General features: G+C 53.6%; 1 protein-coding gene across 1 annotated transcript in view; it reads right to left on the reverse strand.

Moving 5' to 3' along the window:
* Pmp22 (peripheral myelin protein 22) overlaps positions 1-9,932 on the reverse strand; it is a 28,613-nt gene extending 18,681 nt beyond the window's left edge. Inside the window, exons 1-3 of the mRNA XM_055594418.1 lie at positions 9,755-9,932; positions 8,235-8,351; positions 6,898-6,997 (exon numbers count right to left, since the gene is read on the reverse strand). Of these exons, the coding sequence (XP_055450393.1) occupies positions 6,898-6,997; positions 8,235-8,312 (178 nt within the window). The 5' untranslated portion in view covers positions 8,313-8,351; positions 9,755-9,932. The remainder of the gene's footprint in view (positions 1-6,897; positions 6,998-8,234; positions 8,352-9,754) is intronic.
* Between the last annotated feature and the right edge of the window lie 6,252 nt (positions 9,933-16,184).

Here is a 16,184-nt window from a genome sequence, read left to right on the forward strand (position 1 = left end):
TCTCCGTCCTTCACATACCCCCGTCAAGGCTCAGCTCAGGACTGTGTTCGCTCTTTCATCCTCCTTTCTCTTCTCAAGCCCCAGGACCCTGACTACCCTCCCTCACCGATTCAGGATGTCCAAATGTGGGGATCCAGAGCAACCGGTACCTGGGAACCACTAAATCCAAGAGAAACCTTGCTGACACCTCTGAGAAACCAATCCAATTCTGGTTTCTAGCCTCCGGTGCCCTGCTTTCCCTCAGCTCTACAAACTCAGTCCAAGACCCCATTCTGTGCCTGTCTCCTGACCCCACAAACCTAGACACCAATTCAATAAGGCTTCCCCCAAGCCCCTACATGTGGTGCAGCAGCAAAGGCTTGTACCAGTCTAGCTTTTCCGCCCCTCCTCCAGAACTGGCCAAGCCTCTACCAGAGCCTTATTGTGGGCTGAATGCAGAACTCTAAGAAGAAGGCCTGTCACAGCTGCTTGTATAACCTTCATCACTGTCCATCACTCTCACCAGAGCCCATCACTCCATCTCCTCATTGGTCCCCAAATTAAATTTTCAAAACACCCACCCTTCAGTGTGGACAAAGAGGCCTCCTATGACCTGAGCCTTCCTCCTCAGAAACAACTTTCCACCTCATTCTGAACTCTACCTTCCACTCTCAAGACTGTTACTTGGTTATGCCCATGGCCCCAATAACTGGGAGCCCCCTGGGACAGAGACCTGGCCTTCATTATGCCATCGGGTGCCCCAATTCCTGGAGTAAAGTCTACAGTACAGGATGCCTCCCCATATGTGAAGATCGCATGGCTGCACTCACTGGTATCTGCTCGGAACTGAGAAGCTCTCCTGGAAGCTGGGTGTTCGGTAGTGTAAGCACAGGGCGGGCTCATTGCAGAGCTGTCTCTGGACGGATGGGGAGGGTGATTGGAAGCTCTTGCATACCAGTCACTATATTCTCAGGCCTTAGGCCCACACGACCTCCTCTCAGGCCTCCATGCCCTCAGCTCAAGCCGAGACCAAGCTCTCCCTACTCTCAAAATGCAAAAGGTGTTTTCTGGGCTCCAGTGAATCCTGGTTCTTATGAAGCGAGATCTCACAGTGTTATCTATGCATCTCTTACCCTCCCTGGTCTCAGTATCTGCATTCCCCTGTGGCCTGGTAAGGCTGCTCCCCACTCGGGGGGAGGTGATCAGCAGGGTATTGAAGCAGATGCTGAGACTCAAAGCCAAACTTTGGGCAGAGTGCAGGGAATCTTATGAAAGAAGGGGGAGATAGAAAGACCTGGAGGGGGCAGGAGCTCCACAAGGAGAGCAATAGAACCAAAAAGATAAAGACCATGCATGGAGATAACCTAGAACTCCTGCACAGATATAGCACATCAGTGTCCAAGTGGGTTCCCTAGTAATGGGAACAGAGACTGTGTCTGACAAGAACTCAGTGGCTGGCTCTGTGAACACCTTCCCCTGAGGTAGGAACAGCCTTACCAGGCCACAGAGGAAGACAATGCAGCCAGTCCTGATGAGACCTGATAGATTATGGTCAGATGGAAGGGAAGGAGGACCTCCCCTATTAGTGGACTGGGGGAGGGGCATGGGAAGAGAAGAGAGAGGGAGGGTGGGAGAGGAGAGTGGGAGGAGATGAGGGAGGGGCTACAGCTGGAATACAAAGTTACTAAACTGTAATTAATAAAAAATTAATTAATTAAAAAGTAAAAAAAATATATGAAGCTAAGCAATGAAAAAAAAAAAAAGTCAAGAGTCAAAATACCACATACCATCCCCTAAATTCTGTTTTTCCCACCAGAGAATCCATGAGATCCTAAAAAATCAAGAGCCATTACCGAAGCAAAGATTATTGGCTGTTCTGGGGAGGCACAAAATTGTTTTTAAAATTTTAAATTTTAAATTGTGAAATATGAGCCCATAAGTGCAGAGGGCCTTTGGGTTTCCTGAAGTCTGACCCAAAGCTGAGCCACAGCAAGGAAACGCTCTGGTGTCCTTGCCAAAATGACAGTGTCACCAAGTGAAAGAGTGAGATAAAATCTGGCAACATTTTGGAGGCAGAGACAAGAGACCACCAAGAGCGTTTGGTGGAACCGATGCTAGCAAGGTGTGTGTTTTTCAGTTTCCACCCCAAGCAATGCTACCCACAACCTTCTGACTGCCATGGGTTTGTTGCTGTCATTTAGTATAGAAAAGAAGGGCAAGGACAGCTTGCTGCCTTCTGGTCTGGCCCCCTTCCATCCCCTGAGACAGAGAGTTCCTCTGCAGCAGAGAGATCCAATTTCACCAGAGAGCCGGCAGGGCATCTCCAACCACTGCGAAGGCAATGTATGCCTGTGTGTCTGGTTATTCCCTTCATGTTCATGTTCTGGGTTGAGTAGACACCTTGTAAAGTCAAAGATGTCTCAAGAAGGAACACCACACACACACACACACACAAATGCAAGCTCCAGCCCCTCATGATCCTAATCCCATGTTCCATTCCCTTTCATGGCTCCTGGTGAGCCTACTGCTCTCTTCTCTTTTCTGGGTACAGCACAAGTGCAACAGAGAGCTGTGGGTGAAATAATGGGGACAGGGAATAGCAAGGAAGAGGGGCAGGACATGGAAAGAAGAGAGGAGAATCCTGAAGTGGGGTGTTTACATCCAAGGAGCAAAGGGAATGCTGAAATCCTATGGTGAAAGCTAATTCCCCTGGGCCATGCCAAGGCTGTCACTAGAAAATGAGGGCCAGTGGGCCTCACAGCTTAGAAAACCGAGTGTTGGAACCAGGTTTTATTCTTTAGAATTTCATCCTGGATTCACCTTGGAAAACCAAACACAGAGGAACAAGAAAAGATGGAAGCCATCTAGTCTGAAGCTGCCTTGGTGGCTCTGACAAGTAAGGGGACTGGGACTGTGAACATTAGAGGATGGGGTGACTCATGAACCCTGAGATCCCGAGAAGGGGAAGAATCTCACACAGGAAAGACTCCAGCTACGAGGCAGGCAGGGTGCTGAAGCACTATTCGCTAAGATACCAGACGGTGGCAAAAATGGCCAAGGAGGAAGGTGCAGGGTGACTCCGATGGAGACTTGGGTGGTGCCCGCACAAACAGTGGGCAGAACTGTCTGGCAGGCAGCTGCAAACAGGGGTCTGGAACTTGAGAGAGAAAACTGGACTGGAAGAAAACAAAGATCCACCTATGGACTTTAAGACTTCACTATACTTGAAAACAGAAAATGGAGGAAAAGATCATGGGGAGCTAAGAAGGGAGGGAAGGAAGAAGGTAGGAAAGGGGAAGAGAAGGAAGAAGGGAGAAGAAGGGAGGGAGAGAGAGAAAAAAGAAGAGTGAGAGGGAGGGAGGAAGGGAGGGATAAGGAGAGAAAGAGGAAGAGAAGAGTAGAGAACAAAAGATTTCCCACAGTTCTACTCCATTTCTCTGCCTTCTTATAAACCAGAAAGGCACGATCTGGTAACTAAGCTCCAACTAAAGAAAGAAACAGATGACTGTTTCCAGGCACCTTCCATTAAAAGAGGAAAGAAAGAATACATTCTATCTTTCTGGCTTTGTTCACCCTAGCAGGAGATCAATCTGTGGGTTGTAACCCCTTTGGGGGCCAAACAACCCTTTTGTGGGTGTCATCTAAGACCCACAAAACACAGATTCATACATTACGATTCATAGCAGCAGCAAAATCACAGTTACGAAGTAGCTGTTATGGTTATGGTTGTTACTGTTATGGTTGGGAGTCACCACAACATGAGGAACATAAGGTCACCACAACAGAAGATCGCAGCATTAGGAAGGTTGAGAACGGCTGGTGTAGGACATGGAGGAGAGAGCTGCAGCTCTACCAGCCTTTACATCAACGCAGATGAGAGCCAACTCCAAAAGATGGCAAAGAAATGAGCTAGGCGGCACCCAGCTCTCAAAGAATGTCACCAAACCCATGCACCTCTAGGGCGGCCATGCTCTGACTTTGCTAAAAGAGGTGGACATAGCCTCATTTGTGGCACGAACATCTGTTAGGTGTTCTGCCTGATGGAGTCATTCCTAATAGTAACCAGCCCACGGGTCTGCTATGTCCTGTCTTCTTGGAGTAGGTCACTGCCCGGCATACCTCCCCACTTGCCTGTACTTACTTAAACCCTGCCTACCCTTTGGGGGATGGATCATGTTCCGCCTCCCACTAGAGATTGTCCTTCCACTTCCTCCCTGAGCTCCGGCACTGTCTGCCTGCCCCCTCTCCTCGGGCACCTGGCCCCGTGGGTCTCGAGTGACTCATGCCCCCCCCCCCCATATCCCCAGACTTCTCAATAAGATTCGGCATCCGGAAGAGCGAGACCCTGAAGCCTTGGCGTGGGCCCCATAGAGTCTGTTTTCACCTCTGCTTGTGTCAGGGATCAGGCAGGGGCCAGAAACTAACTGAATCAGTTTAGAAAAGCTGAGGAGGTGCAAAGAGGTTAGGGACATGAGTAAGACACATAAAAGTAGCTCCAGCACAAAGATGTCGCTTTGAGAAAAGGCCTGACACACCTTCAGGCTTGACAGCTAGCCTAGATACTGGGCTGCCTCAGAGTACACTCAGGCAGGCCCCACCCATAAGGCAGTGGCTTCAAGGACAACAACGCAGGTCCCTGAAAGAGGGTAGAGTACGTCAGTGTCCCTTCGGAGGAACAGTGGGTTTGAGCATGCGGCTGTGGTGTCCCAGCTACTCAAGGAAGCTGAGGCAGGGGGATTACCTTGTGCACAGGAATTCAAGAGCAACTGTGGCTGCAGCAGAATCCCATGGGAGGCAGGGGAGCCCATCACGGAAATGGAAGTACACACCTGATACACATCCTTTACAGATATCTATCAATAACTACTGCTTCAAAAACTACGTCTCCAACACTCTAAGAACAGACGATTCCTTTAGGTCTGAGAACTGAACACATTGCATCCACAGAGGCAGCCCAGTGCTTTCAGAGGCCCAGGGGACTGATCACTCGGAGCTTAGGCTGTAACACGCTGACACACCAGGAAGACGTCAGCAGGGCTAATCACTACTCCGGAGGTTTAAGTGGAAACTCCTAATTTAGAGTAAGCCCGAGCGAAAGCAAGCCCGGCTTTCGGAGGGCATTTTCTGAGTATCTTGGAAGCCCATTGTTGTCAGAGCTATGGCCCGGGGTTCCCAGAAAAGCCACCAAGCAAGCACGCTTGGATCCACACTAACAAACCGAGCCAAGCCACTGTAGGCTGGCCCAGGAAGAGGAATTTGCCAGGCATGGAGAAGTTGAGAGGCACGCCTACCTCTTTAAAACAGCACTAGTGTCTGTTTAAGTTATTCTTCTGGCATCGGGGACAGCGATTTAACTGAGCGGGAAGATGCAGGGTTTGGGCCAGATGCAGCTTCCATTCTCTCTTGTAGGCAGTTTGTGCACAACTTAGCAGCTCCTCTGCCTCCTTGTTTCGGCTGAAACTCAGGCGGCTTTAATATGCCTGCCAAAACTGCTCCCTTCCGGGCCTTAGAGTCTTGAGTTCCGTGCCAACCCCACGTGGCCAGATGCCACTTGGGGACAGCGCCTGTGGACACGAGGCCCAAAGCCCCAGAGAGAGCGGACTTTTGCTGGCTGCCTTGCCACTCAGGATCACTAGGTGGCGGTGGAGAGCCGGGAGCTGCACACCGGGAATGTGCAGGGCGCTTCTGCCCGCTGTGGGTTGAAACCTGACGCTGTGGCTTTGGGGAACCGAGAGCATGCTCATCCCATCCTCGGGCACTCAGGAACAGTGTGAATTCACTCGCCCGCCAACTCACCATGCAACCTCTTGGGTGGTTTCCCTTTAGTGTGCCCCACGCCCCCAGAGGAAGCGCTACCCATTTCAAAAGGACGGGGTCTTTTGCCCTGGCCCCAGCCCCAGAACCGGGAAAATTTAAAACAGCTCTTCACCCGTCCTCAATACAAGCATGTTACCAGTTCCCATTTCTACCGAGCCTAAGATGTTTCATTTGCAACCCTTCAATGATACACCTGTAGAGTCTATAGTTACCAAAAAAAAAAAAAAAAAAAAAAAAAAAAAAAAAAAAAAAAAAAAAAAAAAAAAAAAATTCCAACAAAGAAAGTGGATTGCACAGAGCTGAGAAGCATTTCACTGTTTGCCCTGTGGCGGTTTCTCTCATTGAGGGAACCAATGAGAGAACATGAGAGAGTCGTTTTCAGTAAGATTGGAAGCTGTCCTTAACTGGCCTTTCAAAGCCAGACTTCTAGGCCTCCCTGGGGCCAGGACACATCCTTGGGAACACAAGACCAAGTCTTGGCAGAAATCTCATTTCTACACTCCCACCAGCACAGCCCGGCTCTGCTGAGCACTCCTAGCGTTCCCTCAGTTTCATCTTCAGCCTGGTTTCCAGCACCCCACAGCCAAAGATGCTGAGAGCAAAGGAGAAACACAGTCTGTGGAGAAGGGCCCACAGCCAGGCTCAGCTTATGACGCTAAATGATACCACGGAGGCCCAAGACCCTAGGGAGGCATTCTGGGAACCCAGACCTGGCCAGGTCATCTGCAGGAAGGCCCCATTGGCTGCCCTTGCAGCAGAAAGGCACAGGACGTTTCTGATGGAGACAGCCACCAAACCACAAAACGTCCACAGTATCCCCCGTTGCCACAGGGTCTACTCCCAGTGTCCTGGCACGTCACCTTCTCTGCTTACCTGTGTCCGTATTTCTCTACCCACAATGAACATTACGAAAAGCGACTGGGACAAGCGGAAGGCATGGCTCAGGTGGAGTCAAAGCTACACTGAAGACTCCCTCTGTCCCCTTCCTCTCCTCTTGGTTTCCTGGCTCCATGCCCCACCCAGGAGGGCCTTTCTAGACCGGAGCCTCAAGAACTGACCCCTCAGGGCCAGTCTACCCAAGGCATAAAACCAGTCTCTCACCGCTCGCTGAGGATGAGTAGCAGTGCTGGACGGCTCCCAGGGAGGACGTGGTACAGTTCTGCCAGAGGTCAGTCGTTTGTCCATTGCCCACGAGCCATTGCTGGAAACAATCAGACAGCCCCAGTCAGTGAAGCGGGTGAGGAGCGGGGGAGAAAAGGAGCAGGGTGAAGGATGGCAGAACAGCCTCATGGCCTGGGGGGCGGGGGGGGCGTCCTTCCAACACCCAGACACACACACACATGCTGCTACCGCACAAAGAGGTGTGTGACACAGTAGGAACCAGGAACTTGCCCAAAGACAACTAACTGCGCTCAAGCTCCACCCCCCACCCTCCACCCCATGAACGCCTTCTGGGTGCCATTCCTAGCCAGGGCCTCTCTAAGCCGACACACACACACACACACACACACACACACACACCCCACACGAGGTGGGGGGGGAAGGAGGCATCAGGGTCTTATGCAGCCCAGGCTGTCCTCAAACTCTCTCTGTAGCCAAGAATGACCTTGAGTTTCTGATCCTCCTGCTTCTACCTCAGAAAGTGCTGAAACTTCAGGTGTGCACTACCGCTCACAGGTTCATGCTCTGCTGGGCGTTGAACCCCTGTTTTCACGCATGCTAACCAAGCACTGTTCCAGCTGAGCTCATCATTTCCGCTGCTGCCAAGATTAGCATCGTTGTCGTGCAGTTAACAGATCCCAAACCTACTTCTCAGATCCCAACCACGCTTGCAATCTGCCTCACACTGAGACAGCAAAGCCAGGAGCGCGCATCTTCCTCCCCAAAAGGGCAAATTTTAAGTGAATTAACCTTACACTGTGCGCGACAGCTCCGTAACCAGCTTCTTCCCTGCCCAGCCCCCCAGTGGAGCCCGTAAGACACTACAGTCTAATGGCTCGAGGCTTGCAGACGTTTTTCCAGAGAAGCAGATGTTAACCTGATAACTCCAAGTCCTAGAGACTTTTACAAATGAAACAACTCATCTGAGCTATAATTGGGGGGAGGGGGGGATGGAGGGGATCGACTTTTCATAAATGCCCTCACTGAGTTCCTCATGGAAGCTGCATCAAGGAACAGAAGGCCGCCTAATCTTCTCAACTGGGGGGCCAGGAACCACGGATCGGCCCTGCAAGCCTTTGGCTCAGAGGCCCAAGCAGTTAAGTTCACTTCCTGATGACTGGCCTAACTTTCTCAGAGAACTGAAGAGAAGTCCCGGGGCCTCTGGGACGTCCAGCTGTCTGCAAATAGCCTTTCAGTTTGGCACTCCACTGGGAACCCAGAGCAGGGAGAGCGGCGGCCCCGCGGGGACCCTCTCCTGCCCGCCCGCCCGCACTCACGCTGACGATGGTGGAGACGAACAGCAGCACCAGCACCGCGACGTGGAGGAACAGGATCCCCAACAAGAGTAGGAGCATGGTGGCTGGGATTTGGGCTCGGGATCGGTGGAGCGGTGCCTGCGAGGAGAGGGAGGCGGGTGTGAGTCCGCTGGCCCCGGCCCGGGACCCGGCTGGCCGGGAGGGGGCGGCAGCCGCCACCCGTATCCCCGCCCAGCGCCCGCCCGCCGTCCAACATCTTTCGCCTTTGGAACAAAACAAGCGAGTGGTACGCACGTCTCGATCACCGCGGGAGGCGCGCGGAGGAGAGGAGTTTCCAGAACCCTGAGCGGAGGCCAGAGCAAGCCTCCGCCCAGCCCGGGCGCCTCTCGGGGACCCGAGGGACTCAGGAGGCCACGGAGGCCACGTCCCTGCCCGAGTCACAGGGCGGGTTCCCCCGGGGGACGGGAGGCGCCAGGATCGCCGCCCGCAGCGGCCGGGGGTCGCCCGCCGCCCGAGGCTGCTTTCCCAGACCCCAGCGCGCCCCGCGTTCCGTTACTTGCCTCCAAGTTTCCACCGGGTTTGGCCCGCGGAGACCAGCCGCCCCGCCCCCGGCTCGGCCTAGGCGCTGGCGGCTGGCGAGCCGGAGAGCAGGCGGGCTGGAGGACTGCCCGGAGGACTGCCCGGCTCCAGAGCTTCCCGCGCGCGCGCGCGGGCCCGCGCCCTCCCTGCGCCCCGGGGGGCTAAGGGCCTGCGGTCCCCTTAGCTCCACGAGCGTCCCCCTGGGCGGCTGAGCCCGCCGCACCCAAGGCCCCTACACGGACCCCGTCCAGCCCCCCGTCCCGAGTGGATGCGCCGGGAGCCGCAACCCGGGGTGCCGCTGACGCGTAAAAGAGAATTCTCAAACTCGGGTCCAAGCTGGCAAGACCTGTTCCCGAGGTCCGGGGATCCTGTTCCCCCACCCCACCCCGCGTCACAGACTTGAGGGAGCTGAAGCTCGGGTGACGTGATAGCGAATACAGCTGTGAAAGACTGGCTACAGCTGGGCGGGCCGGTTAAGGACAGAACCCTGGGCCAGGGAGACTTGTAAATCAGTTTTGACAAGTGCTCCATCCCACACACCTCCACTTTCCTCCCAAGAAGCACATCAAAAACAATAACTCAGGAACGCGCGTTAGATAAGCAGGAGTTCCCCCGGGATTTCAAAAAAAATTTTTTTTTTTAAATTAAATTCTTCGTACGGCTTCAAGCCGCAGGGAGCAAGAGCGCCAGAGGACCTGACGGGCCAGAGGTCCGAGATACTATCCAAGGTACTTTAATGGCAAGGCCGCCCCAGCCACCCTCTATCCGGACGCCGCCACCACCCTGAGGTCTGAACGCCTCGGGGCAGTCCTAGGTGTGTCCCTCCGGTAGGCTCCTAGCAGCGGCCAGGGTTCTCGGGGCTCCTGCCACCAGGAAGCCCTGTCCGCACTCCAGGCGCCATCTCCAGAAGAGATGCCCGGGTTTAGCGCCCACCTCCTCCTCCGCTTTCCCTACCGACTTACTTGCGGTTCAAGGGGACGGCTGTCTCAGAGCAGAGTGGCCTCGGGCACAAACTCGGGTGCGACCTCTGGGCAGCTGTCTTAGCTGTGCTGCGGGGCTGCGCGAGCGAGCGAGGGAGCGAGCGAGCGCGCGCAGAGCAAAGCAAGGGGCCAGAGGGAGGCTCCCGGCGTTCCCCTTTAACGGGAACTACGCCCTGTTTGCGTCGAGGCAGAAGGGTGTGTCCCGGGGTCAGCGTGTGCGGGAGGGCGGGCCTCCCCGAGGAGAGGGGGCAGGAGGGCGGGGCGCCGAGCGTCAGAGACAGTTACTTGGACTTAAAGACACCTCCGAAAAAAGCAGATCTCTGCAAAACCTTGACTTTTCCTCCTGAGCTTCTCACCTCCCACCTCCCCTAGCTCTGTGGTCCTTGTGTCCTGTTGACCAATAAACTGTACCTTCGACCCCTGAGCCCTCAACCCTCATGGATAAAGCTTGCTAGACATCCCCGCAAGCGCGCAATGCGGGGTGTCCGGGGCACGGAAGCGGACTGTGCCCACATGGGGACTGAGGCTGGATCCTCTCTCCTATCGGCGGGGCAGCGGGACCTCTGAGGTCCTGGCACACTTGGCTTGCCCTTGGGTGATAACGGGGCTAGTCCTCAAACCGTCCATCCTCGTTATCCCCATTTGAACCTAGAAAGTGCGCTGGTTTCCTGGGATTCAGCGGGCCCTTCTGGGTGGTGGGGCGGGGGTGGGGGTGGGGATGGAAAGCCAGGCTGACGAATAGACAGGGAGCCTCAGGATCGGGCTCCTCCTAGGCTTGGCAAAACCAGATTACAACCTCATATACGCTCCATTAGAAGTTTGCCTGAGGCAATCTGGCCTGGCTCCCAGCCTTGGCTGGAGTCCTGGCCACGGGGTAGGGGCTGAGGGAAGTGGCCATCTGAGGTGCGGGAAGAGCAGCCGGAGAAACTAGCTGATTCATGGCTGCCTGAGTGTGGCCCGCCCAGAGTTAAGGAGGGAGAGGCTGGCTGGCCAGCTCCTCTTGGAGATGTGCCTGAAGAGCCATCAGGTCACCTGTACCGGCTGACTGAGCAAGGAGCCCATGCGTTAAAGTCTCTATCGCACATCCAAGACCCTCCCTACCTGTTAAGAGCCGTGTGTCATGAAGCCCTAGATGACTCAGATAGTTGCTTATTATTTTGCCATTTGAAGGTAGCCGCTATTTAAACTCGTATATATTCTTGCTCATTAAGTAAAAAATAAATAAATAAATCAGTAAATGTGAAGAATTCTTCAGACAATGATCCTTTAAAGTTTCTCATCGGATTAAAAAGAATACCTGTGGCATTTGAATTCAATGCCCTGCCGGTGCCAGGTGTTTGACCTGGGCTTGGCACACCGGGGACTCGGGGCAGTGTGGTGCAGTGGTGCAGGCCTAAGCTCTGCACTCAGGAATCCTGACCAGCCGGATTCCTCCTGCTGCCAGCCTTCACTGCGCTCCGCTCCGGTGTTTTTGTCTGGGAAGAGCTGCTGCTGCCTGCATTGGAGGGTGTGGCGATCTTTGAAGATGCTCTCAGAGCCATTAGCGCTCTGTCTGGAAGGAAATACAGGCCCTGTCCCCAAACGCACCACTATTGTAAGGATAACGCATTTATCACTCGCCACCCTTCAAGGCAAACCTGTCGCCTCCGCACTAAGACAGATTAGAAAATACCCAGAGTTTCCCGGCTGCATGAGACTGCACATGGCCGGAGAGTGACGGAGGAAATGGGAATAAGTCTTCTGTTTCATGGGTCGCTTTCATACGTTAGCTGGGTCCTGGAGGTCATTGCTGTGCTCCTACTTACTTAGAGCCATACTTATTCCAGGCATTCTCGGTGGCACCATATTTAACTCTGGGTTCTCTTCCCTTTCTATTCCTTAGGTAAACTTCTAAAGGCAGTCTAATCTACATCTTGGAAAGAGCATGGTTGTAGCCACGTTCCCGGCCTGCTCCTCCCCTCTCCTTTTTTTTTTTTAAACTCGGTCTTTCAGTCAACAGTCACCTAGGTCATAGCCACACCACAAGCTGCCAGAAAGGTGACCCCCTTCTGTCCCTCGATGCCTCTTGCTTCCTCGCCAGTTCCCAGTGCTAGAAAGAGAATGCTCCTGGGGGGATGCTGAGTAAGCTTGGCCACACCCAGAGCCACAGGTGGAAGTGGCCACGTACCAGCCCCCATGCCAGCTGTGTGAATACTGCAGCTTCTTACTAGGGTAGGGCCATGTAGGTCCCCCTTTTCCTTCCAGGCTGGATGTGCTCAGGCCCTGGATGCTCTCAGACCACACCCTTGCCTTCCCAACCAAATACACCCCCGGGTTTAAAGCAGGGACTTAACAACCGAGTCCCTGTCACTCCCAGTACCCAGGCGCGGTCTCCGCTACAGTTGTTTCCATTTGGAGGTTGCAGCGGGTGGGAACTGAGCACCCCTATAAAGGGCACACTACCCAGAGGCACCATTTGCCAGTAAAACTCACCAGACTAACGGTGCAACCCCTTCCTCCACACAGATCTCTTTGCAGTCAAGTGCAAAGGATGGACAGCAAGTCCTCCCCACAAGACGGCAGACGCCCACAGCAGACAGCACCCTGAGCTCTGCTGCTCCCAGCCAGGCGCTCTGGGTTGTTCTCTGGTGGAGCTCCCTGTAACTGACGCTGGACTAGGCGTCTTTCCAGTTTATTCAGGGGCTGGTCCAATGCTGGGATATGTCATGGTGGCCTGAGAGGTTCTCAGCCTCTACTATTTAAAGAGACAGTGTCCAGCCTGGGTTTCCTCCAGAATAAAGTGATCCCAAGAGGCCCTGCAGGAAATGGAGAACTTGGGATGGGTTTGGGGTGTTCCTGAATCTGAGAGCCCAGGGCTGTTCTCCCTGGAAACGCTGGTCTGTGTGCAAGCAAAGAGGCCCAGCCCATTCTTAGCAGGCTCTCTCCTTCACTCTGTGGATCCCACAGGACTGAAATCTACTGTATAGTGGCTACACAGTGCAAGAACACCAACATCCTTGTACAGCGCTCCAACATGGCACAAATCCCTCCCTCAGCATCGTACCAGGGGACCAAATACGTCAGTGCTACCCAAGCCAGGTCACTCTGCTGTGTGTCCAGTTAGCAAGAGTCCATGCTGTCTGCTCTTTCTGCCGTGACTCCCTCTGCCTCAACATACCAGGCTGGCAGTGTGTTAGAACGGAAGTCAGGGAGACATGTCTTCCAGCTCTGTCCTTCCTCAAATCACTACTAAACATTGGCCTTTGTGAGGTCAAGTAAACAACCCTGTGCAGAAAAGGGTTCTGAGCTATGAGGCAGGGCAGACTTGGAAGAGCGACTGGGAAGTCAAGAGCTCGGCAAATGGTGCTCCTTGCGTTTTCTTGGCTTAGCCCACCCCTTCCGGCTCATAAGAAGGGCCCTCATCACTAACAATTGCAGATGCCCGTCTCAGGGAAGAGATTCCACTGACTGGATTTCCTGGAACCCTGGCAACTCCCCAATCTCTTGTGTCAGGAACTCCCACTCTGATCAACCCAAAGTGTTTGAGGAAGTCCTCGTTTGCCATAGAGACCTTACGTCTTGCCGGGCTCCCTAAGTCAGGAGCAAGGCTGAACTGTCCAACTGCTCTGCCCACAGACAGCATTCTTCTCGTTCCTTCCACTCGTTCACCCATTTCTATCTTCTCAGCACCTGTTCTTAGCCCCGACTGTTGAACTTAGAAGCTACTGAAGCTACTACTTGCCAATGATCTCACTAGGACCCATGCCAGAGATGCTGGCTTTAGTGGTAAGGGAAGGGGACCGAAGGCGGGTCGCTTGTCACACTCTGCTTCTCCAGCATGTCACGTTGTTCGGCTGGGTGTTCTGGAGTTATTACACCTTTGGTTTTCCTCCCGGCTTGCCTCTGTGCTTCAGTGCAAACTGGGTCGAGGCTGGGGGCGGGCTGCTGTCTTATGCATGGTATGGGCTAGTCTCACCGGGACAGGGTGCGGACAGAATTCGTCCCCATTCTCCTCTGATATGGTCGGCACAGAGGGAAAGCAGGAGGCACAGCTCCTTTCATCTTTATCCCCAAGCTGGGTGTCCCCACAATTGCACTGAAGATTGCAAGCCAGAGGCTGTTGGCCCTCAGTCCAGGATAACATGGTCATATCAGAAAAGATTATTTATGACTTCAAGACCTGGAATTTGAGGCAGAGTGGGGGTGAGGGCTGAGAGCTGAGGGCATGGATTTTGCATCTGGGCCCAGCAGGTCAGCCAGTCTACACCCCCCTCCATGATCCACTCTTCCCTAGGCACGCCCTCTCAGCCTGTGTCTCTTTTGAGCCCCCCATCTCAACAGCCAGGTCCTGAAAGACCTGCTGGCTATCCCCTCCATTGACACTCTCCTTCACCTCTCAGGACTAGGTTGTCTGCCTCCTCCCCCTGGAGCCACCTTCAAAAAATCACCTTCTGGTTCTCTCACGCTCATGAGAGTAGCCCTCTCCTCAACCGAAGAGGAGTTCCTCCCAGCCCTGACAAACATCCCATTGAGCCACTTGTCACAACAATCACCTAGAACAGGTACCCAGTCATAGCTGTCGTCATGGATGTCACCTCCCTTTTGCACAGAGGGAAAAATCAGACTTCCGTAACACCACGGAGGAAAGAGTGAAGTCAGCCCAGACTGGCTACTTCCGCCAGCTGAGTGTTTCTGCTGCACTGAGTTTGAGTCTCCCAGGAGTGACGGCTCCACTCGGAAGCCATAGACTGAAATGACAGCATTCACCAGTCCTCTATTAAGGCCCACCCTGAGCATTTCCTGTGAATCAAACCACTAATCTTTGCAATGACCATAAGAAACAGTCACCAGTGTCACCTTCTTCTATAAGAAGGGACACAGCATGACACGCAGAGCCCATACCTGGGCCCCTTTCTGTCTTACTCCTCGCTCTATCTCGAATGTTCCTAGCATACATTTAAATGTGTGGGCTCTCTTTTTCTCATGAGAGATATAACTTATATACAGTTAGTCACTCGCATTTCTCTCTATTGAATGGGAAGAGTGGATCAGCCCCTCGGTACTGACTTCCAGCATCCAGCCCCAGGAGGTCCCTATCACACACAGCTCAGCACCTGTCCTGAGCAAAGCCCAAAAGTGCCCGTTGACTCCATGAGGCTGTCTCTGTCGTCTTTGTGGAGTAGGACTCAATAGACTCTGGAGGAGGAGGCCTTTGTGCACTTGGCAGCTGATGAAATGCTGTTGACCGCAGCCTCCTATATGGAGGGAATCGCTCTAACCATTTCCATGTGAAGGCGCTGAGGCAGGAAAAACATAAAACTAAGCCTCCCGGGATCAGCTCCCAAAGGCCAGACTGGGCCATAAGGCCGATCCCTGCTTTCCTAAGGTGTGCTTTTGCATTCTGCGCCCTCCCCAGGAGCAAAGGAGAGGTGAGCCTGAACCTGGCATATGTCCAGACAGTGAAGTGGTCATCGAAGCATCTGTCCTCCATCACTGTCTGGCCGGCGTTCACACAGCAAACGGAGCCTGTGTGGGAGTTCTTGGCCCAACCTGGGTGCAGCTGGTCTGGAAGGGGTTTCAAAAGTCAGCCCGCTGGCTCTGGGTGCATCTATACTGTTCTGATCTCATGCGAGAGCAGCCTGTTGGGAGGATTAGCAAAGGGGGAGGGGATGCAGAGAGAGAAGGAAGGAGGACGGAGGCAGCTATGAGAGAAAGGAAGGAACAGGGCTAAGTTTGACTTCCACTGACTTCCATTCCCCTCTCAATACAGAAGTGTGAAACTATGTCATGCCCAAGACATGCCCTGGTCAATGGGAAGATGCCCTGGATAGACAAAGAAGCAGGCAGAAATCATCCCAGCACACACACACACACACACACACACACACACACACACACCACATACATACCACACACATGTACCCACGCGCACAGTTTACATACACACACACCAGTCACACACACCACATGTCCATGCACACATACACACACACACACACACACACACACACACACACACACACACATACACACACTAACTGAGCAAGTCACAGTTTTGTCTCAAAATAAAGTGCGCCTTGAGCTCCTTCACCTGTGGGAGAGAGAAAGCACGGAATAATTACGCTGGAGACACAAAAAACTTCGGAGTACAAACGGCTCTTTATGACTGGAACATGTTGTTGCTTAGGAAAGCCAGATTCCAGAGATAGATGCGGAGGGGAGAAAGCTGCCTTTCTCTAACATCCCATGAGCTGGCGAAGAGCAATCTGAGCGAGAGAAGGTCAGAGGCAGACGCGTGTTTGCAATGCTGAGGCTTTCCTAAAATTCCTAGTCCGAAATGGCCAGCTTCTGCGCCAACAGAGGTGGGGGAAGTGAGCGGTCTCGCTGCAGGGTGTAGAAAGGAGGCAATGGGCAACGAGGCAAGGTCCAGGCT

This window comes from Psammomys obesus, unplaced genomic scaffold (genome assembly GCF_907164565.1).
Source record: "Psammomys obesus unplaced genomic scaffold, mPsaObe1.curated_primary_1811, whole genome shotgun sequence".
NCBI classification, from domain to species: Eukaryota; Metazoa; Chordata; class Mammalia; order Rodentia; family Muridae; genus Psammomys; species Psammomys obesus.